The 21,987-nt window shown below is 55.0% G+C and overlaps 10 protein-coding genes across 10 annotated transcripts; 8 read left to right on the plus strand and 2 right to left on the minus strand.

Annotated features, from left to right (window-relative positions):
- Positions 1-1,034: 1,034 nt before the first annotated feature.
- J4E90_003040 (uncharacterized protein) lies at positions 1,035-2,377 on the plus strand (the record flags this gene model as incomplete). Its single annotated transcript, XM_051432613.1, has 2 exons — positions 1,035-1,372; positions 1,420-2,377. The coding sequence occupies 2 exons, from the start codon at positions 1,035-1,037 to the stop codon at positions 2,375-2,377; spliced, it is 1,296 nt and encodes a 431-aa protein (XP_051294035.1).
- Positions 2,378-2,935: 558 nt separating this feature from the next.
- On the plus strand, positions 2,936-4,305 carry J4E90_003041 (uncharacterized protein; the record flags this gene model as incomplete). The annotated part of the gene is made up of 4 exons (XM_051432614.1): positions 2,936-3,061; positions 3,164-3,375; positions 3,517-3,700; positions 3,823-4,305. The coding sequence occupies 4 exons, from the start codon at positions 2,936-2,938 to the stop codon at positions 4,303-4,305; spliced, it is 1,005 nt and encodes a 334-aa protein (XP_051294036.1).
- Positions 4,306-5,183: 878 nt separating this feature from the next.
- On the minus strand, positions 5,184-6,301 carry J4E90_003042 (uncharacterized protein; the record flags this gene model as incomplete). The annotated part of the gene is made up of 2 exons (XM_051432615.1): positions 5,184-5,288; positions 5,339-6,301. 2 exons carry the CDS (start codon positions 6,299-6,301, stop codon positions 5,184-5,186), a joined length of 1,068 nt encoding a protein of 355 aa, XP_051294037.1.
- Positions 6,302-6,755: 454 nt separating this feature from the next.
- Positions 6,756-10,907, plus strand: J4E90_003043 (uncharacterized protein; the record flags this gene model as incomplete). The annotated part of the gene is made up of 2 exons (XM_051432616.1): positions 6,756-6,835; positions 6,887-10,907. 2 exons carry the CDS (start codon positions 6,756-6,758, stop codon positions 10,905-10,907), a joined length of 4,101 nt encoding a protein of 1,366 aa, XP_051294038.1.
- Positions 10,908-11,363: 456 nt separating this feature from the next.
- On the plus strand, positions 11,364-12,043 carry J4E90_003044 (uncharacterized protein; the record flags this gene model as incomplete). Its single annotated transcript, XM_051432617.1, has 4 exons — positions 11,364-11,417; positions 11,470-11,502; positions 11,557-11,626; positions 11,700-12,043. The coding sequence occupies 4 exons, from the start codon at positions 11,364-11,366 to the stop codon at positions 12,041-12,043; spliced, it is 501 nt and encodes a 166-aa protein (XP_051294039.1).
- Positions 12,044-12,493: 450 nt separating this feature from the next.
- Positions 12,494-13,189, plus strand: J4E90_003045 (uncharacterized protein; the record flags this gene model as incomplete). Its single annotated transcript, XM_051432618.1, has 4 exons — positions 12,494-12,547; positions 12,604-12,636; positions 12,693-12,762; positions 12,882-13,189. The coding sequence occupies 4 exons, from the start codon at positions 12,494-12,496 to the stop codon at positions 13,187-13,189; spliced, it is 465 nt and encodes a 154-aa protein (XP_051294040.1).
- A 477-nt stretch (positions 13,190-13,666) lies between these two features.
- Positions 13,667-14,476, plus strand: J4E90_003046 (uncharacterized protein; the record flags this gene model as incomplete). The annotated part of the gene is made up of 4 exons (XM_051432619.1): positions 13,667-13,717; positions 13,772-13,804; positions 13,859-13,928; positions 14,094-14,476. The coding sequence occupies 4 exons, from the start codon at positions 13,667-13,669 to the stop codon at positions 14,474-14,476; spliced, it is 537 nt and encodes a 178-aa protein (XP_051294041.1).
- Positions 14,477-15,086: 610 nt separating this feature from the next.
- Positions 15,087-16,211, minus strand: J4E90_003047 (uncharacterized protein; the record flags this gene model as incomplete). The annotated part of the gene is made up of 2 exons (XM_051432620.1): positions 15,087-16,160; positions 16,209-16,211. 2 exons carry the CDS (start codon positions 16,209-16,211, stop codon positions 15,087-15,089), a joined length of 1,077 nt encoding a protein of 358 aa, XP_051294042.1.
- A 377-nt stretch (positions 16,212-16,588) lies between these two features.
- J4E90_003048 (uncharacterized protein) lies at positions 16,589-17,833 on the plus strand (the record flags this gene model as incomplete). The annotated part of the gene is made up of 1 exon (XM_051432621.1): positions 16,589-17,833. One exon carries the CDS (start codon positions 16,589-16,591, stop codon positions 17,831-17,833), a length of 1,245 nt encoding a protein of 414 aa, XP_051294043.1.
- A 1,575-nt stretch (positions 17,834-19,408) lies between these two features.
- J4E90_003049 (uncharacterized protein) lies at positions 19,409-21,205 on the plus strand (the record flags this gene model as incomplete). Its single annotated transcript, XM_051432622.1, has 3 exons — positions 19,409-19,684; positions 19,737-20,280; positions 20,331-21,205. 3 exons carry the CDS (start codon positions 19,409-19,411, stop codon positions 21,203-21,205), a joined length of 1,695 nt encoding a protein of 564 aa, XP_051294044.1.
- Between the last annotated feature and the right edge of the window lie 782 nt (positions 21,206-21,987).

Genomic DNA, 21,987 nt, shown 5'->3' on the forward strand with positions numbered 1-21,987 from the left:
TTTTGAAACGGGCTGACCCGTCGCATGGACAGGGCGCTGCCTGGTACCCGTGATATTCGGTTGCGGTGGTATGGTTGTGGTAGTGCAAGTGAGACTTTGGCCCGTCCGCATTTGGGTCTGAATAGAAAAAGAGGACTTCTGAATAGAAAACCGACGAGAAAGAGACGAGACATGTCTGTGATAAGTAGCAGCGCAATCAGAGAGGGAATCATGGGGAGACGAGGTGCTAAGTCCCCGCTGCTGCGGCATGGTTGCAGGTCGGGTTGTACGTGGCGGGTTTAGCCAGATTATCCTACTCACCCGCTTCGAGCATCCAGGAACCGGTATTTACCTGCCCGGTTTGGTGGGCATCTGTTACATTGTCGGAGTCCGAACGAGTGCGTTGGGACGATGGGGTACTCTACGGCAGATGGCTGCGTCCCAGTGTGAAGCATCGGGGAACAACAAGTGGCGAGATTGTGTATTGATCGAATGGTAGATAGTCCATGAGGCATGTGCGAGCCATTGCAGCGCTTGGTCGTTTCCTCGGTCATGGAGCAGGCTGGGTTGCACAGCAGGAAGGCCTGCACACGTGTGGCATGGTTGCCACGGTCTGAATGGCCGTGAATGCGGGATGCGCACGGGATACCTGTTGTTGTCGAGATGGTGTTCGCAGTGAATCGCTTGCAAACCATGGGAAGCTAGGCCATAGCGCATGTGTGAGGAAGCTCGGAAGGGGTCCCAGCTCTATAATTGACCGCATCGAGACATGACGTAAGACGAACGACTCGCCGAGGCGTCTTCCACTACGGCACACGACCGTCGCGTTAGTACGTGTGAGCGTCACCAGAGCCTCAGCGATGCTTCCGCGGCGCCTGCAACCATCGCGATCAGGTGACTCGCATCTCTACCACATTGCGCCTTCTTGAAGCGGCGTCTAGGCATCCATTGGCAGCGACGTCGTCCACGTTGCTTCTTCGACGTCTCAACCGGTACTCGCCATGGACGGTGCGCCGGCCGACAGTCCCAGCATCCACCCTCAACTTCGCCAGAGGATGCTGAACCGCGCCGCCACCTTTGCTGAGGGTGCGCGACCTTCTACTCCCCCTACAGCCGCCCCTCGACGCCGCAGCTCCCTCGTCTCCGACCTCTCCGACTCGCGCTATTCACTGCGCTCCTCCAGCGACAATCTTCTTAGAGCGGGTGGGAAGAATGACATGGGCCGACATGCATCTCCAGACGAGCCGTCACGATGGATTGCGCTGCCTGTTGTGGCTGCCGTGGTCCCTGCCATCATTGGGTTGACGGTAGAGAACGGCGCAGATGTCGCGACAGACGTGTTGATATTGGTACTGGCGGGATGGTTCCTCCATTGGAGCGTCAAGGTGCCATGGTAGGTTGTAGCAAGCATGGGTGAGAATCACAGCTGAAGCGATGCAGGGACTGGTACCACGAGGCACAGCAACGACGATACTTGAATGACGACACGGATGACGCGACCTACGATGACACGATACATGAGGAGGAAGAGGATGCGCCAGAGGTTGTAGAAGAGTCTGCAGGCGAGATGCGGGACTCAAAGGTCAACACCACGGCCGATGCGCCCATCTCGCGAGCGCAGAAGGAGGCTCGTGAAGCCCTGAAGCGGTCTGAGATGCTGGCATTCCTCGGCTGCTTCCTAGGTCCCCTCCTCGGCGCCCTCCTCATGCACACCATCCGAGGCCAGCTCATGCGCGCCGAAGGCATAGTATCCGACGCGAACCTCAGCATCTTCCTCCTCATCGCCGAGATACCCCCCGTAAACCGCCTCATTAAGATGCGAACAGAGCGAATCCTCCACCTGCAGCGCATCGTCCGAGAAGCCCCAAGAGAGCCCGTCCGCTCAGCCGACACCCAGCAACTCTCACAGCGAATAACGGAACTAGAAAGCCGGATCGATGGCCCAGCGCCCGCCAACAACAACGAGGTCGATGTAGAGAAACTCAGCGCCGAAGTCCGCCAAACAACCCAACTCCAACTCGACGCGCTGAACCGCGCAGTTAGGCGCTACGAAAAACGGCACATGGCGCAATCCCTACAAATCGAAGCCCGCTTCCAAGACCTGGAAGCTAGATTGGGAGACACACTCGCCTTAGCTGCTGCGGCTGCTAGAACCGGTCAGCGGCCGGGCGTGATTGCTATGACGCTGAGCTGGATCGCCGGTACTATTAGCTACATGCTGCAGATGACTTGGGACATCGCCATGTATCCCTTCCGCACAGCAGCGGTAGCAGTGTCAGTAGCTAAATCGCTGTTCGTCCGAGATGAGCGGCAGGCAAAACGGAGGGTGAAGGGAGGGCAGGTAAATGGGCATACGGGTATGTCGACGAGTCGGATGCAAGCGAAACCTGTGCGGTAGTCTACATTGTCCTATTAATACTCTAATATTATCATCTTTTCTCCTATTCCAGTTCCTTGCTATCTACGTGGAAACGGGGTGTATATCATGGCGTGATGTTCGACATGGTTGTCATGTTCAAGGGCAGCGCCGATGCCGGCCACAACACCTACCCCAGCCGCAAAACATCCGGAGTTTTCCGAAAGAGTAACCCGAAAATGCAGGTACGAACGTTACTTCGGAGATAATGACAGCGTGTAGGCCAACCATATCAGAGACACTAGGTTGTTGTGGTGGCTGTACCTACCCCGCCCCCACTTTGATACGTGCGAAGGGAGGAACACGAGAGAGTACGACTGTGGCCGATGGGGGATGTAACGTGGTAATCGCATGCTTACTATTACTCCTACTACCTCTATATGCGCTTCGTCCTGTTTGACTCATCTTCTGGTTTCTCCTCTTCATTCTACATTCCCTATCCTTTAGACGTTGGCCGTGAGGAAGCCGTTCCACAACGTTCAAGTAACCTGTTGGTAAAGAAAAAGCAAGGACACAAAGAAACCGTGATAAATCACAACCATGTGTCCAAAATCAGACGTCACAGTCGACGCCTCGAAGTTCGATCGCAGTGGTATCGACAAACAAACCCTGGAGTTCAACGAGAAGTTGATTAAGATCTGGGCGGATGGACCGAGGTGGTATGAGGTATTTTTCCCATTCCCATCTCCGTCCCATTCCCTCCCTATGCCATCCCCTCCCCACCCAGTCTTATATCCTTCAACCCTGTGCTAACGTAAGAATGTACAGGTCGGCGCAGCAGCCTACCGCCAAATGCGCTGGGAAGGCAAAACCCCCTTACCCAAACCCGTCGTCTTACCCGAGGGTTTCAACGGCGCTCTCCCTTCCCGAGACGCTGGAAGGGAGATACCGTATAGGGTGTTTAAGCCGAGTGGAGGGGTGAGCAAGGGGATTCATATGCATATTCATGGTGGGGGGTGGGTGTTGATGAGTGAGGCTTAGTAAGTTGATGACTCTGTTTATCTACTGTGAAATCTACTGTGAAAGGGGGAGTATGAAGGGTAAATGTAGAGATGGGAAGGCAGGATGAATGGGGGTGGAGGAGTGGATGGGGATTGAGTTGATGCTGACTTGAAGAACAGTCAAGACCCCTACCTAAAATACATGGCCGACCACTTCGAAGTAACAGTCGTATCAATCGGATACCGCCTCGCGCCCGAAGACCCCTGGCCCGCCGGCGCAGAAGACTGCTATGACGCTGCGGAATGGCTGGTGAAGAACGGTCCGGAGGTGTTTGGTGGGGAATTGATGTTTACGGGTGGTGAGGTATGTGTCTTTCCCTCCCCCTCCTTTCTGCTTTCATTACCTCCCTGCACTACCCCCTTCCTTCTCTCTTTGCACACATACCCGACCCACCCAACCCAACACCCACACTAACACCCCCCTAGTCCGCAGGCGGCCACCTCGCCTGCCTCGTCGCCTTCCACCTCCTAAAAACGCTCCCCACATTCTCTTTCCGCGGCCTGCTCCTCCACTTCGGCTGCTACGACATGTCCTCCTTCCTCCCCCACGTACTCCACCACGAATCCTCCCTCGTAATCGACTACGACGTGATGAAATCCTACATCGACGCCCTGCTCCCCAACACCACAGAGGCCGATCGTCGCGACCCGTCGATATCGCCGTTTTGGCAGGATCTAAGGGGTATGAGACTGCCGCCTGCGCTGTTTACGTGTGGGAGTGAGGATCCGTTGTTGGATGATAGTGTGTTGATGGGGGCGAAGTGGGGGATGTGGGGGGCGGAGAGTGTGGTGAAGATTTATAGGGGGGCGCCGCATGGGTTTATTGGGTTTCCGCCGGGGACTATTAAGGCGGTGCAGGAGGTGTTGGATGATACTGAGGCGTTTGTTAGGGCGAAGATGGGGGTGTAAGCCGAGGATCTGTCTTCCGGAAGAGACGCTACACTAGGTTCAACCACCTGAAGTGCTTATCTCGCAGGAAGCTCATCTGAAACTCTTCCCATGCCGCCTCTTCAACACGCGTCTTTTTATTTCGCGTGACGTGTCTTCGCACACTCTTAGGCGGAAACACGCAGTTGTAATTGAGCACATAGCCACTGCCAATGAACCGAAACACCGGCAGTTGCGTATCATCAAAATGCCCGACTTTTCGAAGTATAAATACGACTAGAGACTCTCTCCACACTTGAACTTCTGGATGCTCATCAGACCCATCAAGCAATACAATTTGGTCACCGATCTCCATATTCTTGTTACCAATCCCCACAGAGTAAACCTGTGTTCTTGGGTCCTGGAAACAAAAGAACTCGTTGGTTGCTAATCGCCGAACCAGTTTGTGCACAATCTCTTGAACCCTGACTGAAGGCGCTATTGTATTGGATGCTGAGCCAGGTTTCTCGGAGAAGACTGCCATCTCTGCCAAGTGCTGCTCAAGCATTATTATGTCTTCATTGCTGACCAAGGGGAAAGACACCTTTATCATGTCAATGAGAATACTCCTAGTACCTAACACGTTCTGTGATAATTTCGATGGCAGACCAGATAGATGCAGAGAACGTCTCGGGTTCTGGAGTAACATATGCAACTGCGATAGCTGCGTCAAGAACGAGGTTTGATCATCTGCTGGCGTTCTCGAAGTCTTGAGCTGGACGGTACAAAGATCTTTCAACCCAACATCTTGCGTAGATCCTCTGTGGTTGAATCCCATACGAAGACCCATGGTATACACTTTCATGTCGGGATATTCAAGGTACTGTGGGTTACGTGAGAGATTTGAACCTATACGCCACTTATCTCGGGGTAAGACTCGCCAATCCGGTGCCCAGGAAGCCAAATCGGTCGACTGCGGAGAGTGCTGGCGGGAAAGCAAAGCTTCCCACATTTTTCCGTGCGTCCTGGGTCTCTCCCAGCAACTCAGGGCGAAGGCCTGGTAAGTGCCGCATACATCCAGCGAGCAATCGATATTCATGGAGACTCGTTCGTCTGTTCCTGATGTAAAACCGATTGCTTGGGATGAGTGTCGTACATCTGTTGCCATGCTATACAAAGCTAATATTCGATCCCGGGGATCTGTGCATCCGTATAACCTAAAACTTTCTACTAGGTTTAGGATTTGGGTGGCGCCTTCAGGTGTGGATGATGGCGCCTGACGAGAAGCTTTACCGAAGAGCGAATGGCGGTTCCAGAGTTTCCCCATCTCGTCAAGGACCGCCATTCTTGATTCGTGGAGTTCATTGACTCGAATGTGTCTCTGCAAGACAGATAGCGCAACCACGAGTCGGGAGAAAGTAAGCTCCATGCCGCCACAGATCAAGTGAATGTCCAAATTGAAGACGACTTCCTGTACTATCCAAAGTCTATTGAACCATGGCAGACTCAGAAATCGCAGGACGTCGGAGAAGCCATCATGTAGAGCCTCAAGTTGAACTGTGGATGCTCGAGAAAGCCGGTTCAGTTCCCGCATGCCTTGTTGCTCGACCGTAGTATCTCCACCCGGGTCAAGCCAAGCCATGACTCTTCGAGCACCTCGGAAGATCTGGACCATCAAAGGGATTTGCACTGCCTTCTCCTCGTTATCGGCCTGGTTGATACTCGCAGCGTCAGCCCAGAGAAGTCGATCCCGGTCGGCTCGGCGCAGATATCTCAGAGCGCGGTCAAGATTCTCTGTGACGAAGACTTGAGTACCGTCATCGACAAGTAGAGCGAAAGCCAGAATTGGTTGCCCCCATGTGTACGATACAGCTTCGTAACGCCCTTCGACATCTTCCAAAGTCGACGAGAAAAAGTTGATCCGCAGGGGTGCGTCTTTGGACATGGCTGGGTGCAGAGCAATCAGCCTGATGTGCTCTGGGCTCTCGAGTGCTGCGTAGGAGTGTCTGCGGACGCCGGGGTCACTGGTAAGAGCCATGAAGCCGGGCGATCCTAGAGACGACGGTACAAGAAGAAACGCGAATGAAGAATGTATGGTAAGAGAAATGGTTTGGCAGGCTGCAGCAGGCCTCACAAACGACGTGCATACCTAGGTAGTGCGAGGCTGATTAACCGGTGTAGCTGAGCCAATCACCGCATTGTCGTGCAGGATCCCATGGCGGCATAGTAACGTGATTAGCGACTCATTACCTACATGCCACTGCATATAATTTGTTCACTACGCTAGGCGTATTCATCTTTCGTGGTGTTCAGCTGTTGATGGTGTTGAGTCTGGATGATAGTCCCAGGAACGGAGGTTGATCCCTGACTAGCTCAAACGTCATACACCGCACGGCCTATCTCGCAAGCCCAAGGCGACGCGACAAGAAAACTTCGTGTCGCACGAACTCACCATGGCCCAATAGCCCACCATTCGCAACACCACAGTCGCCATGGCCGACAACGAGAGCCCCGAGAGGCGGCGGCCGCGCCGGATGAGCGCCATGTACCGCCGTGGCTCCCACTTGAGCGAGTACGTGTGACTTGCAGCTCCGCGTCGGGCGCGACTAATTGACTTTCTCAGGGCAAGCTTCATGGAAGATGTCGAGATGGCGCAAGATGAGGTATTCGAACTCGGCCCCATACCTCCTTCCCGTCCTGCCTACAACCCCCGTGGAAGGAAGCCTGGCCAGCAGCTGACGCCCACAATCCAGGTCTTCTCCGGCCCCATGAGCGAGAGCGTCCCCACGAGCGTCTCTGGATTCCGCCACCGCCGGTCGCGCGCCGATTCGAGTGCGAGTTTGACGAGTTTCGCGTTCTACGATGAAGAGCAGGATTCACAGGGTGAGGACGAGGATAGCGCGATTCTGGAGGACGGCGAGAGCACTTACAACAATGGCTATACCGTGTCGGAGCTGGAGGACCTCGAGGCGGGCATATCGTCGGAAACCTCGCATTCACCGTCACCATCGCGGCGGAAGTCAAGTGGCAGCAGGAAGTCATCCGAGCGGCCGCTGTTGCGCAGGCACTCTTCGACCGGCAGCGCAGGCTCAGGCATCGACTGGAGAGGGCGCAGGTCCAACCAGAAGATCTACATTATGACCGAGGACCTCACCATTGTCATCGCCGGCTTCAGAACATCGCCCATTGGCTACGCGCTCTATGCGCTACTCTGTTTCGTGACGCTGGGTCTCGGCTGGCTCCTGTTCAGATGGTTGCCAAGATGGCGGGTCGCGATAACAGGAAAGAGCTCACCGCTGAAGGAGTGCGATTGGATAGTCACAGAGAACCAGTGGGGCGAGTTTGCGGTGCAGCACGTCAGCAAGCAAACCTACGGCCGGTCGCTTTCGACTGTGTTCGGCGACCCTGAAAAAGGACGGCCACGGGAATGGGACGAGGAAGACGACCCGCTCATCGGCGAGCTCAGGTGCCTGGACTACCGCTACATCCGCTTCGTATACCACCCCATCAAGGACAAGTTCGTCCTCGCAAACACCTGGACAGATCCCACCTGGACCGAAGTCTCTGCCCTCCGCGAGGGTCTTGACAACGATGAGCGCGACTACCGCGAGCTGGTCTTCGGAAAGAACGTAATCGACATCGCCGAGAAGACTATCGGTCAGCTCCTAGTCGATGAGGTCTTTCATCCTTTCTACGTCTTCCAGATCGCCAGTCTGATCCTTTGGTCGATGGACGAGTACTACTACTACGCCTGCGCCATCTTCATCATCTCGGCCGTCAGTATCGTCACCACACTCATCGAGACAAAGGCTTCCATGAAGAGACTGCGAGAGGTATCGAAGTTCGAATGTGAAGTCCGTGTGCTACGCAGCGGCTTCTGGACCCACATCGACTCTGCGGAGCTTGTACCGGGAGATGTGTACGAAGTCACCGACCCTTCTCTTGCGCTGTTCCCCTGTGACAGTTTGTTGCTCTCTGGCGACTGCATCGTCAACGAGAGTATGCTGACTGGCGAGTCGATTCCTGTTTCCAAGGTCCCCATGTCGAACCACGCTCTAGACCTCCTAGATCTCAGCGCGTCGGCTGTCCATCCTGAAGTTGCACGACACATGCTGTTCAGCGGAACCAAGATCATCCGCGCTCGCAGACCGCACGAAGATCACGTTGATGACGAAGCCGCTGCATTGGCTATGGTTGTGCGCACTGGTTTTAACACCACCAAGGGCGCACTGGTCCGCTCGATGCTCTTCCCCAAGCCATCTGGATTCAAGTTCTACCGCGACTCTTTCCGGTACATATCCGTCATGGCGTTCATTGCTATGATCGGCTTCGTCGCATCATTCATCAACTTTGTGCATCTAGGCCTCGCATGGCATCTGATTGTCGTACGAGCTCTCGATCTGATCACCATCGTCGTGCCTCCCGCGCTTCCAGCTACACTCACCATCGGTACCAGCTTTGCCCTCTCGCGCTTAAAGCAGAAGCAGATCTTCTGTATCAGCCCCCAACGAGTCAACGTTGGTGGTAAGCTGGACGTTGTCTGCTTTGACAAGACTGGAACTCTTACCGAGGAAGGTCTTGATGTTCTTGGAGTCCGCGTAGTCGAGCGACCAAGAAACAGGTTCAGTGAGCTGCTCCCAGATGCTTATGACATTCTCCCTGCGTCGCAGCATGACCGCGACCCCACTGTCGAATACCTCGCACACAAGACGATTCTGTACACCATGGCCACTTGTCATTCCCTCCGCAAGATCGATGATGAGCTCGTAGGTGACCCGCTCGATGTCAAGATGTTCGACTTTACCGGCTGGAGCTACGAAGAAGGAGAACAGAAAGCAGGCAACGCTGGTGACGATGACCCTGAGCAAAAGCTTTCGCCCTCTGTCGCTCGACCACCACCAGGCCGAGAGTATGATGTCGACGATGTTGAAGATGATGCCAACAGGAAGCAAGTCGAGCTTGGCGTACTCAAGGCATTCGAGTTCGTCTCACAGCTACGAAGGGCTAGTGTTATCGTTCGCCAGTTTGGTTCAAAGAGCGGACAAGTATACGTCAAGGGTGCACCCGAAGTCATGAAAGAGATCTGCAGGCCTGACAGCTTCCCTACCGACTACGAGGAGCTTCTAGCCTTCTACACTCATCGTGGATTCCGTGTCATCGCTTGCGCTACGAAGTCAATCCCCAAGCTCAACTGGCTCAAGACTCAGAAGATGAAGCGTGAGGAAGCAGAGAGCGATCTGGACTTTGTTGGTTTCATCATCTTCGAGAACAAGCTCAAGGACAGCACCGCCCCTGTTATCGAAGAGCTCGAACGCGCAAACATCCGCAAGGTCATGTGCACTGGTGACAACATTCTCACTGCTATCAGTGTGGCTCGCGAGTGTGGTCTCATCAACAAGACTGCCCATTGCTTCGTACCTCATTTCGAAGAGGGTGACTCTCGGACGGCATTGTCGAAGCTCAGCTGGGAAAGTGTAGACGACCCCGTCTTCAAGCTTGACGATAACACCCTCAAGCCCCTGCCACCGCCACCCGAAGCCGACGTATCCCTCCCCTACGACATCTCCAACCTCCGCAACTACAGCTTGGCTGTCAGCGGCGACGTATTCCGCTGGATCGTCGACTTCGCCTCCGAATCCGTCCTTCGCGAGATGCTCGTCTGCGGTCAAGTCTTCGCCCGCATGTCCCCCGACGAAAAGCACGAACTCGTCGAAAAGCTTCAATCCATCGACTACTGCGTCGGCTTCTGCGGTGACGGCGCTAATGACTGCGGTGCCCTCAAAGCGGCCGACGTGGGTATCTCCCTCTCTGAAGCTGAGGCCTCGGTCGCCGCGCCCTTCACATCCCGCCAATTCGATATCTCCTGCGTCCCGCAAGTCATCAAAGAAGGTCGCGCCGCCCTCGTCACGAGCTTCAGCTGTTTCAAATACATGTCGCTCTACAGCGCCATACAATTCTGCTCCGTCTCCTTCCTCTACGCCAGCGCGAGTAACCTCGGCGACTTCCAATTCCTGTTCATCGACCTCTTGCTTATCCTGCCCATCGCCATCTTCATGGGCTGGTCCGGCGCCTACCCGATCCTCAGCCGCAAACGTCCTACTGCCAACCTCGTATCACGAAAGGTGCTTACGCCGTTACTGGGCCAAATGGTTCTCTGCATCCTCGTCCAATTCATCGCCTTCCACTACGTCCAGAAACAGGAATGGTACATGCCCCCCGTCCTCGACCCCAACCACAGCAACAGCTTGAACAGCCAAAACACAGCCTTGTTCCTAACAAGTTGCTTCCAATACATCTTCTCCGCCGTCGTCCTCAGCGTAGGAAAACCGTATCGCGAACCCATGGGCCGCAACTTGCCCTTTATCACCACCATCTTCGTCACTTTGGCTATCACACTGTACATGCTGTTTGACCCCGCCGCGTGGGTCATGTCGGCGATGGAGTTGACGTTTTTGGATACCCCGTTCAAGGTTTTCATCCTAGCGCTGGGGTTGGGCAATTTTGCGGCGGCGTATGTGGGGGAGAATATGCTGTTCCCTGGGTTGAGCAAGTGGATTGGGGTTGCGAAGGTTAGGTTTGGGGGGAGCGGGATGCAGAAGAAGAGGAAGGAGTATAAGATTATTGCTGAGGGGATGAGGATGTGAGGTAGTTTGGGTTCTGTGGGGGTGGGGGTGGAGATGAGGGGGATGGGTGCGTGGGGAGTGGTGTGTATATATATTGGGAGTGGGGTTTGGATAGACAAGAATAATGTTATGAGATTTTGACGACGGGTGTTTTTGATACGACTGAAACGTAGACATCCTTGCTCTACGTACGTCATGCTGTCCTTGCGCCGATGTTTCGCTGCTGGAAATCACGGTGAAGGCGCGCTTGTTCGTTGATGGTCCGTAGCACAGCGCAACGCGGCATGGTATCTCACTCTCACTTATCTTCGTCACCTCTGGTTGCCTAGTGGCTTATCTTCATACGGCTCTCACACAGACCTTCTGTCCTTTTCTCTACATCACACTCCACTCGTCTCTCGTCGGATACTTCGTACAGCACTCAGCACGCATCACTTGCAGTCGCCTTCGACGATCAATCCGTCTTCAACAACCACCATGCCACCAAAGAAGAAGACCGGCGAGGATGGTGCCGACACTGCCGGCGATGGCGTAAGTACAAATCAGATCACAACAACTCGAACGGTCATTAACACTCACACAGGCATTCCGCTGGACCCCCGAGAACGAACTCACAGTAAGTCCTCTCAGCTCACCCCCCATACTCACGTTTTACTAACCACATCCCTAGCTCCTTCTCCTAACCATGGGCCGCGCCCCCACCAAAGACGACTATGTCAAGCTCGTTGACGCTCTGCCGCGTAAGTTCCAGTCACGTCACCCTCCCCCCACTGGCTGTTTCGCAAGACATACATACTGACACAACCCGTCCAGCCGGTACCAACTGGAATGCAATCCGCCAGCGCTTCGGCAAGTTGCGCAAGGACCAACAGAAGCGGTTTGAAGAGTTGGGTTGGGATATGCCTGATGGTTCTGCGGCGGCTAAGACTCCGAAGACTGGTACGCCGAAGAAGAGAGCTGCTGCCGCTGATAAGGGTGAAGACGGTGGTGGTGAGGATGGAGAGACTCCGACTAAGAAGCCGCGTGCGAGGAAGGGCAAGAAGGAGGTTGTTAAGAAGGAGGTCGAGGATGATGGTGGGCTTGGTGGTGAGCTGTATCGTGAGCTAAATGGGGGTGATGGCTTTGTCAAGGAGGAGACGCTTGAAGAGGATGTTTAGGCATTTTGGGCGCTTGAGAGAACGGGCAAAGGAGCGCATGACGGGCTCTACTGATTCTTCATGATACGGGATATCTGAGTAAGGCACTGCCTCGAACATTAGCAAACTGGCAGTATGGATGCACTTTGCAGCATCTGCGGGAATTAACCAGCCTGGTAAATCCCATTTCCAAATCCGTCTTCTGTGATTTTCCATTTTCGCTTTGTGCGTGTAAAGGTGAAGGTGAGCTTGAAATCCCTCATCTTGCACAGATCTAGATTCGGATGTCACTCTCACTATCCTCAATCCCGCACTTCTCCACGTCTACTTAAACACCTCCCTCATGTCTTCTCCCCTCTCCCCTCTTCTTCCTCCACTACCACATTCCCACTTTCTTACACCATCTACCAACCCACACAAACCCAGCACTCCCATCTTGGTTCCCCATACCAACAAACTACTTCACCAACAATGCCTCCCAAGAAGAAGGTCGCAGCAGCCGGGGGCGTCGAGGCCGAAGGCGGTGTAGGTTACTCACTTTCCTAAAGTCTTTGAGCCGCTTGACTGACGTCCACAACTAGGCATTCCGCTGGACACTGGAGAACGCAAACAAGGTAAGCCAAGTCCTTCCTACCCATACTGAACCTGGAACTAACAAAGCCGAACCCAGCTCCTCATCTTGACCCAAGGCCGCTATCTCACGGGCGAAGATTACGAGCGTCTTGTTAGCGTCTTCCCTGGTATGTCTTCAACTCTCTCTCTCTCCCTCGTCCTTACAAACACTTACCCTCCCACAATACACCTTCTCCTTCACATCCACACCCCCCAATCACAACAACCCACTAACAACCCCACGCAGGAACAAACCTCAACGGCGTAAAAATCAAAGTCTCCCGTTTCCGCGTCGAGCAACGCAAGCTCTTCGATGAGTACGGCTGGACGCTTCCGGACGGCGGTGCGGTGCTGAAGAAGACTCCTACACCGCGTAAGAACAAGAAGAGGGATGCTGAAGCCGAGGATGAGGAGGATTCGTCAGATGAGACTCCGAAGGCGAAGAAGCCGCGTGGCAGGAAGGCCAAGGCAAAGAAAGAGGAGAGTGTTGAGGCTGAAGTCGAAGAGGAGGATTGTGGGAAGGTCAAAGAGGAAGTTCTTGATCAGGGTATGTAGATCTTTCTGAGATACTGAGACGTCAAACTTGGGGCGAGAATAGTCGGTTTCTACGTATACGACTTTGTTAGGATTGATATCTGGGGTATGACTGCCTTGGTTATTGCGCATTCTGGCCCCGGGGCGGTATGAAATCATTCAGCACAATCTGTGGGATTTATCTTTTACCCTGGAAATCAAGATATGCCAAGTGCGAATCTCCCGTGTCTCTTCCCGGTGAGTCAAGTGCAAAAGGTGAAGGTGACTCTTCCCTCGAAAAAGGAAATCAAGTAGAATCTCACTCTCACCTCTCTCCTCTTTCGCACTTCTAATCTCCCGCTCGAGACACGTATAAATTTCCTCGTTTCTACTCGTCTCTTAGCCTGATTCCTTTCCCACTCTTCCTCTCTCTTACCCCATCCACCTCACCACACAAACCCAGCAAGCCGTGGACCCTTTCCCAACTCAAACTCCGCAGCAACAAACACTAGAACGACCATGCCACCCAAGAAGGCAGCTACCAACGGCGATGCTGGCGAGGCCGGCGGTGTAAGTGGCATCTCTCTAGCTCCCATTTACGCAGTAAACTGACAACCATTCTAGCCGTTCAAATGGGAAGGTCCAAACGATACAAAGGTATTACATCACGCATACTCCACCTCACAGCAACACGGCTAATGATTTCGATAGCTCCTCCTCTTGACTCAAGGCCGCTACGTCAAGCCAGACGAGTATCCTCAGTTGTCTTCTGCGTTCCCTGGTATGTGCCCCCTCCCCTCTCATTCACACTTCTTTTCTTACGTCTCTGCCCGCTGTCCTCACACTACAGTGCACCACTATCCCCACGCTCCTTCTCCCATCCCCTTATCCCTCCTCCCCAACCCCCCACACCCCATCTCCAACACCCCCACTAACCCCCCTACAGGTACCTCAATCGGCAGCATCCGCAACCGCATCTCCGCGCTCCGCGTCAAACAACGCGACCTCTACCTGGAACTGAGCTGGGATCTGCCGGAGGGCGGGGCGGGACACAGTGCGAAGAAGACTGCTACTACACCGCGCAAGACACCCGGTGGCAAGAAACGTGGTGTTGATGCGGTTGAGGGCGATGGCTTAGACGAGGACGAGGTGGCTACGCCGAGCAAGAAACCGCGTGCCAAGAAGGCGAAGACTCAGGCAAAGAAGAAGGAGGAGGAGGAGAGTGTTGAGGATGCGGTTGAAGAGGAGGACGTCTCATCAGTCGGTGATGGAAAGAGTGTTGGTGTCAAAGAGGAGGTTCTTGATGAGGAGCTTGATGAGATGGTCTAGCCTATCTCCCCCCTCCACCTCACTATCTCTGTTTCTTTCCCCCGTTCTCTAGTTCAGGGGAAATCACTGGTTCTGGATCCGCTTCGCAAGCGAGTGTGCATGCTGCATCAGACACTTTCTGCGGAATATGCACGGTCTAACGACGGTACTGGGGTTTTGGTACGCGAGACAGACTTGCTTCTGCCAGGTTTATTATGGCGATGGATATGCGCTGAGCACTTGACTTGATCGTCTATCTTGAGCAAGAAAATTTCATTGATGATATAATACTCTTGCATCCGTTTATGCTTGTGCTGTTTGACGTATCTGAAGAGTGAGGTGTGTTTACTAGGATGAACGAGGGAAAAGATGGATGCAGATGCGGCATGAGAAATGTTATACTGCAGATTAGACACGTGGGGACTATCTCTGCAAGTTATCGAACTTTCCATATACGCAGAGATGAACACCATAAGAGAGGAAGGAAATATGTGCTTCATTCATTCCACACATGACTAGAATTGTAGGTATCAAACGCCGTACGCCATGTCCTTGTCCCAGTACCCGTTATCAGCGCCACATAATGCTGCTCTCTCAATACTCGCAAGTCCCATCAAATCGGGTATCTACTTCATTTGTCGCCCTTCTTCTTGCGCAGAGACTGCCCTGATCCTTCAAAATGCTTCGAATCTTTCTGCTCGCCCTCCTCCTCCTTGCCCTTGAGTGGCTTGATCTCGTACCCGAAGAACAGTTTGTTGGGTGGTAGTCTGAGCGGCTGCGGGCCGTTGGTGCGTCGTACTGTCGGAGGTGGGTTTGAGGACTGTCCCGCGATGGGGGTGGAGGCTTGCGGGGTGGGCGCCTTGCTGCCCTTCTTGAGCAGCTTGTGGCCGGTGGTGAGGAAATTTGAGGAAGTAGCCTTGGCTCCGTTGGCTGCGGTCGTCGATGATGGTGCGATGGCAGCGTAGTTGATCGCGTCCGCCATGGTGCCTTGAGCGTGTAGTGTGCCGCCTTTGCCGCTCATGACGCCCTTTCCACTGCGCGGTGTGCTTGTGCCACTGTTCCTTTGGGGCTCTTGGTAGCCTACTGGGGGAGCGAAGTCGACTGACAGATCGGTCTCGATGGTACAGACGGCCTTGCTTGGGTGTTCTGGCTTTGCTTCCAACACTGCTATGCTATACACGTTGTCGTTGTATGAAAAGGTGAATATGTCGCCAACGGTAAGGCAGGAGAAGTTGCGGAACGCGTTTTCGAGCACGGCCTTGGGATCGGAGATTTCGAGGAAGGAGGAGTCTTGCGGTTGCAGCTTGATAAAGGTGCCGAGAGGGATGTCGGTCGACTTGACTTGTAGCAGGTCACCGGGCTCCAGCTGGAGTGTCTCCATAAGCCAGTATGGCAGGTAGATCTTGCCCTCCTCTGCGATGAATTCCAGCACACCTGCGTGTGTCTTCTTCCCGTCCGCCTTGCCATTTATAAGCTCGAAGAGCATGGGGTATGTGATGTGCAGCCTGGTGAGCTTGTCGAGAGCACTCGGAGGGAGGAACACTTTGCCGCCGTGGTTTGCCTCGTGGCGCTCCGGGCCAGGCAACATGACGATGGGATAGCATCGAAAGTACTCATCGAAGCGTCGAGGAGCGCCGCCGCGACGTGCGGCGAGGGACTGGTACATGGCCATGGGATCGTCTTGGTCGTAAAAGTTGGGGTTGAACTGTACGTGGTGAGTGTAGGACAAAGAAGGTGGTGGGGTCGCTCTTACCATTTTAAGTGTGCGGAATCAGTGAGTCAGATGATCTTTTAGAGGGCAGTGAAGGGTTCGGGTATTGTTAGGTAACGGCGGGCAGGTGGTAGAAGTAATACGTATTGATGAGAGGCCTGGGATGACGACCGTGGTTGGTAGCAGTACAGCGGGCCGTTTGAGCCAGTGAGAAGTCCGCTAAACTCCGATTAGCGCGTCATGGCCCAAGCTTCAAATTAATCGCGTCCGACGTCACTGCCTGGCCGCCTGGATTCACATATCGCCAAACCTCGACGCCGCAAGACCGCGCAACGTTGCTAATCGTCATGGCCAGCTCTAGTGGAACATACAATCCCGCGCGACCGAAGCGCGCTGGCGAGCAATTCACGCGAACCCACCACATGGACGCCGACGAACATTCCACCAAGAAACCCCGCTTTGACCCGCGCAACCCCTCCACGCTGGCTCCGGATGCAGACGACGAAGAAGATCCTGCTCTCGAGGCTGACGTGATAGGAAAAAGCGCAGGCATCAAGCGGAACGCAGTCAACATCGACGGCTACGACTCAGACAGCTCCACGGAGAACTTCGAGGCGCGCGCAAAAGCCCGACCCAACAAGGACGAGCCGCCCAAAACCGAGGACGATGACGACGACATGTTCGCCGAGGATGACAAGGACGATGAGATGGACGAGGGGTTGCGGAGAGATCAGACCAAGAAGAAGAAGTTGCGCTTCCTGGACGACGCCGAGATCGAGGGCCAGGAAGCGAACAGCAAGTCTGGGGGTCACGTAGCCGTGGACTTCACCAAGGGCCCGAAGAGCAGAACAGAAGAAGTGGAGAGCAGTAGCGATGAGGGAGATGACGAGTTGCGCGACCACGTTCCCTCCGACGTCGACGAGGAGATAGGTGCAGGTGGCAAGAAGAAGCATGCGCCTAAGCTGGATGCTTTCAACATGAGCGCCGAGCAGGAAGAGGGTCGTTTTGACGAAGCAGGAAACTTTGTGCGCAAGGCTTTTGACCCTGAAGCTGCCCAAGACTCGTGGTTGGACGGCATATCGAAGAAGGACATCAAAAAGGCAAAGGAGGCGCAAGACAAGCTGGATGCCGAGCGAAAGGCACGAGAACGAGCCGAAGACTCCATCGTGACCAGCGACGTTCTATCGACCCTTATCACGCACCTGGACGTTGGCGAGACGCCCATGGAGGCTCTCGTCCGATACGGCAAGGCAGCACCGAAGAAGCCAGCCAAGAACTGGGCCAAGAAGAAGAAGAGCCAGGCTATGGAGGTCGATTCAGATCCATCGCAGGATGCTGCGGCGATCCAGGCAAAGGAGGTGATTGATTCTATAACCGAATGCGCCAGTCGGCTGTCTGATCGCGGCGTCGAGGATATTTACGAACTCCCCCGCGAATCCATCATGCGGCAGTACAAGCGTGAGACTGGAGAGGACTGGAAGAACCCGAACCCGGAGACAGTGCAGTGGGAATTCCACTGGCTCAACGCACCAGAAGGTGAGATTAATGGGCCATACGACCAGGCGACCATGCAAGCGTGGGAAGCAAGTGGGCAGTTTGCAGCGGGAGCCGAATTCCGACGCGTCGGCGAGACTGAATTCTCGCGGCTGCTCGACTTTGAGGACTGAAGGGGCATGCAATTGATGTAAGCACAGCCACGATGTCTGTCGCGTAACCAGTCCGCAGAAAAGGGATGATGGCGAGACGTCGCGCCTGAGAGTGGTGTTCGGCCCAGTGGCCGGATTCACATGATCAGCTATGCATGCAGGCTAAGCGATCCTACAAACCACATCTGCTGTGCTCAGCCAGTCGGAAACTTGATAAAAGCGGGAAGCCGTCCCTGATCGTCTTCCATGGCCGAGTATATGCCTAGCTCTCAGATGGTCTGTCAAATGAGATGAGTGAGTGTGCTGTGCGGCGTGGACTGCGCAGCGTGGATGAGGATTATACAGAGTTATGTGTAGACCACAATAGAATATGAACAAGCAGTGTCAAGCGATGGCAGTGAATATGCAGCCTTATTCCAGTTGCACATCTGGGGTGCAGCACGATGAACCGTACCAGGGGAGATTACCGGTGGCAGGGTGCAGCTGACGACGTCGCGTGTGCTCATCATGCACCCCGAGCGTCTCGGAGGATTCTGGCCAAAGGAGCAGGTCCCTCGAGTTCACGACGGGGCAGATTTGGCCTGTCTCGACGCCGTTGACAGCAGACACTTCTGGCAGGCGTTGATGGAAGGGAAAAGCAGAGTTGGTGTTGTTCCACGTTATTGGCAGGGAGCTAACGCTACGGCCCGCCACCTGGCGACTTCCAGAACGCCGGGCCATCCCTCTGTCGCCCTTTTGTGAGGCTGGCCCGTCTAGGGAGGGCGATGATGTGGCGCGTGGGCAGACATGGTGGGCATGAGTAATGGGAGGTGTTGGGCTCTGGCCAGGGCATCTGTGCGGACGAGGGTATTTTAAGAGAGATGTCATGGTAGAGGGCGGCGAAGAGGTAGCGGCCTCAGACGGCGGGAGGAACAAGCCGTATACACAACTTAATACCAAACACGACCTAGGCAGAGTGCAGCGGGAGATGGTTTACGATGGGCGTCAGCCAATCAAGATGGATAAGTCGCTGACTCCTGACCTGGCCAGCCGTTCGCTGCGCGCGAGACTATTGAAACAGCTGCCCTCTGTCGTCGCGGGCACGTGTGCAGCCGTCTCCCCGCGCCGTTAGTGGGTGTCAGGACAACTTTTGCTTCCAAGCGGCGGGCATCGTCGTCGCATCCAGCCAGCTACGCATCCACCCTGTCGCGTGTTAGCGATATTGAAGCCCTCTGACGTCTGCTAGCCTGTTGTTCGCGTCCCACCGAAAAGTGCGGCTCGAAAGGGGACGACTGCGCTGGGTCCGCCAGGCATCCCTGATTATTACCATCGCCAGCCAACCTCGACCACGCAAGCTCGAGCTCACGCCGACCCCTTTTCTCCTCCGATCCGACCTGACCTGTTTGCGACGGCCGCCTTCCGCTCATTTCACGACATTACGAGCTTGGACCACGTGCTACTCTTACCTCCGCTGTTAATTTTCTTGCTCTGCACCCAAACACCGCCCCGGCCCTCCCTCGCCGCACACATATAATGTACTCGTCGGCGTACGACCAGTCGACGTCGCGCTCGCCCATTGCCCAACGGAACCAGCCCCACTCTGGCACCCTGCATCGAATGCCCTCTCGCCAGTTCGACGCCTACCAGCAGGTCCAGCAGCCCAACGCCATGTACGCGCAAGACGACCACCAGCAGAGGTACGACCAGCCGCGCAACTACGAGCGCCTCAACCAGACCATGCACGCCGGCGCCTACGGCTACGACATGGGCGCGCCCCAAGGCTGGAACACCAACGCCTTCTCCCAGAACCAGGGCCTGGGCTCGCTCGGGGGCGCCCAGCAGGCCCGCATCAAGTCGCAGCAGCGCGGCGGAGGGCGGAGCGCACTGCCATCGGTAAGAACATTCGATACTCGATAGATGAATGGAGTCAATACTGACTTTATAGGGATGGATGGACCAGCAGCCCCAAGGCCTGCCTAGCTTTGCCCTGGGCAACAACAACCTCGGCGCCATGCAGAACACGAGCTACGGCCACGACGTCGACGAAGAGCTCATCCCCACCGCCATCGTCATCAAGAACATCCCCTTTGCCGTCAAGAAGGAGCAGCTCGTCTCCCTCATGACGGAACTGCGCCTACCCCTGCCCTATGCTTTCAACTACCACTTCGACAACGGCGTCTTCAGGGGTCTGGCCTTTGCCAACTTCACCACCGCCGAGGAGACGGCCGCCGTCATCGAGTCGATGAACCACTTTGAGCTCAACGGCCGGAAGCTGCGTGTCGAGTACAAGAAGATGCTGCCATTGGCCGAGCGGGAGCGTATTGAGCGGGAGAAGCGTGAACGCCGTGGACAGCTCGAGGAGCAGCACCGGCCCCTCGGCGGCGGTCTGCAATCACAGGCTTCGTTTGGCTCCCTTGCCTCGCACATGCCCGCTACATCGCCATCGCCAGTTTCCGCCATGCGAGCTGGATCGGCATCAAAGACTGTTGGTATGTTGGGGGCGGAACATATGACGGGAACATTGCTAACACCTATTTAGATGTCGACCTCAACGACCCCCAAGTGCTCCAATTCTACACGCAGTTGCTTTTGTTCAAGGAGACCAAGGAGCGCGACAGCATGACGTTCCCCCCGAATCTGGCGCCTCTCCAACGCCGTACCGTCCACACTCTAGCTCATCAGCTAGGTCTCGCGCATGTGTCCAAGGGCACCGGCGAACAGCGACAGGTGCACATTTTCAAGGTCCATGACAACCAGGGCCTTAGCCCCCCGATGCCGCAGATGCCCAGCAACCACATGGAGCAGCCTCGCCGCAACCTCAACCGCGCAGCGACCACCGACTTTAGCGATGTGCGCGCCGAGGGTGGATTCTACAACGCCTTCAACAGGCAACCATCAGGTCTTCTCGGATTCCCCGACTCGCCCGGCGGCCTGAACGCAGTGCCCAACCTCCGCGGCGCCAAGTCCTACGCCGACCTCCGCTCCTACACGCCTTCGCCCGCGCCCTCGACCGCCAGCCACCCCATCGGCCGCCCAGGCGGCATCTCGCTTGAAGGACTCGGCTACAGCGGTAGTTCTACCAACCCCAACGGCACCCCCACGACGGGCTCCATGTCGCAACGCGACGACAGCCTGCTCGAGCGCGAAATGAACCGAATGCAACTCAGCTCAGGCTACCCGCAAAACAGCAGCCCGCGTGCTCTGCGCCAAATGACGTCTTGGGATGCGCCTGGCCCCATTGGCGGCCACCGCTCCTTTAGCACAAACTACGATGACCGTCCGTCGCGCCAACCCCGTGGACCCCTCCCTGAGCGCGGCCAGGGCTTCGGCCGCCCCCGCCAAAACGGCCATCAGAACCGCAACAGCGATGAGCTGTCGAGTCAATCCAACGTCGAAATCCTCGTAGGCCAATAGCTTAATCACGCAACGACGAAAATGAATGTCGACGCACGTATCCTCACTCCTTCTATCACCAACGAAACGTGCGATGGCGCCACCCCATGAACGACACGAACGTCCTTTAACGGCCTTTACCGCCTTCGGCCCTCGCTACACTACCCCAAACCCTGGATTGAACCTTTACGATGCATACGAAGAATGATGCTACGAAACGGTAGAAAGATAAGACATTAGTATAACACCAAGAAGATCCAGAATTTTCCCCCCATGCGGGCTCGCTGCCCCGAAATATTTCCCACTCTCCCAAATCCATTCCTTCAGTTCCCAGACTTGGCATTTCGGGGGGTTGCAAAGCAAAAAAGCATATTTATCAATCATGAACATATGGGATTTCATGTCGTTGTAGTTTGCTGTTGTCGTTTTTTTTTGTATCTCACACATCTATCCTTTTGCCCTGGGCCGGAGATTGATGATCTCAAGGCAGATAGTTGCGCTTGAGTGTGTCGCCTTTTTCTTGTCTGTCGTTTCCCCTCCTCCTCTCCGTTTTTCGATTCGCGATTCTTTATTATCATAGTCTTTTGGATAGTGCTGGCCCCCAGGTGGTGCGACAGGATTGTAATGGAAGGTGTGCAATTTTTGATCTGATCTTTTGTGTTTTCTGCTTCTGTGGCTCCGTCCTTCGTGTATCAACTGTGATTCTGTACCCGAGATTTCGGCAATATGCATAGACTTTGATCCGACTACATGGTTACTAACCAAGGTTCCGGTGCTGCCGATAACGATTGTCCAGGCCGTTG

Source organism: Alternaria incomplexa, assembly GCF_024043165.1.
Source record: "Alternaria incomplexa strain BMP 0042 chromosome Unknown scaffold_3, whole genome shotgun sequence".
Lineage (NCBI taxonomy): Eukaryota > Fungi > Ascomycota > Dothideomycetes > Pleosporales > Pleosporaceae > Alternaria > Alternaria incomplexa.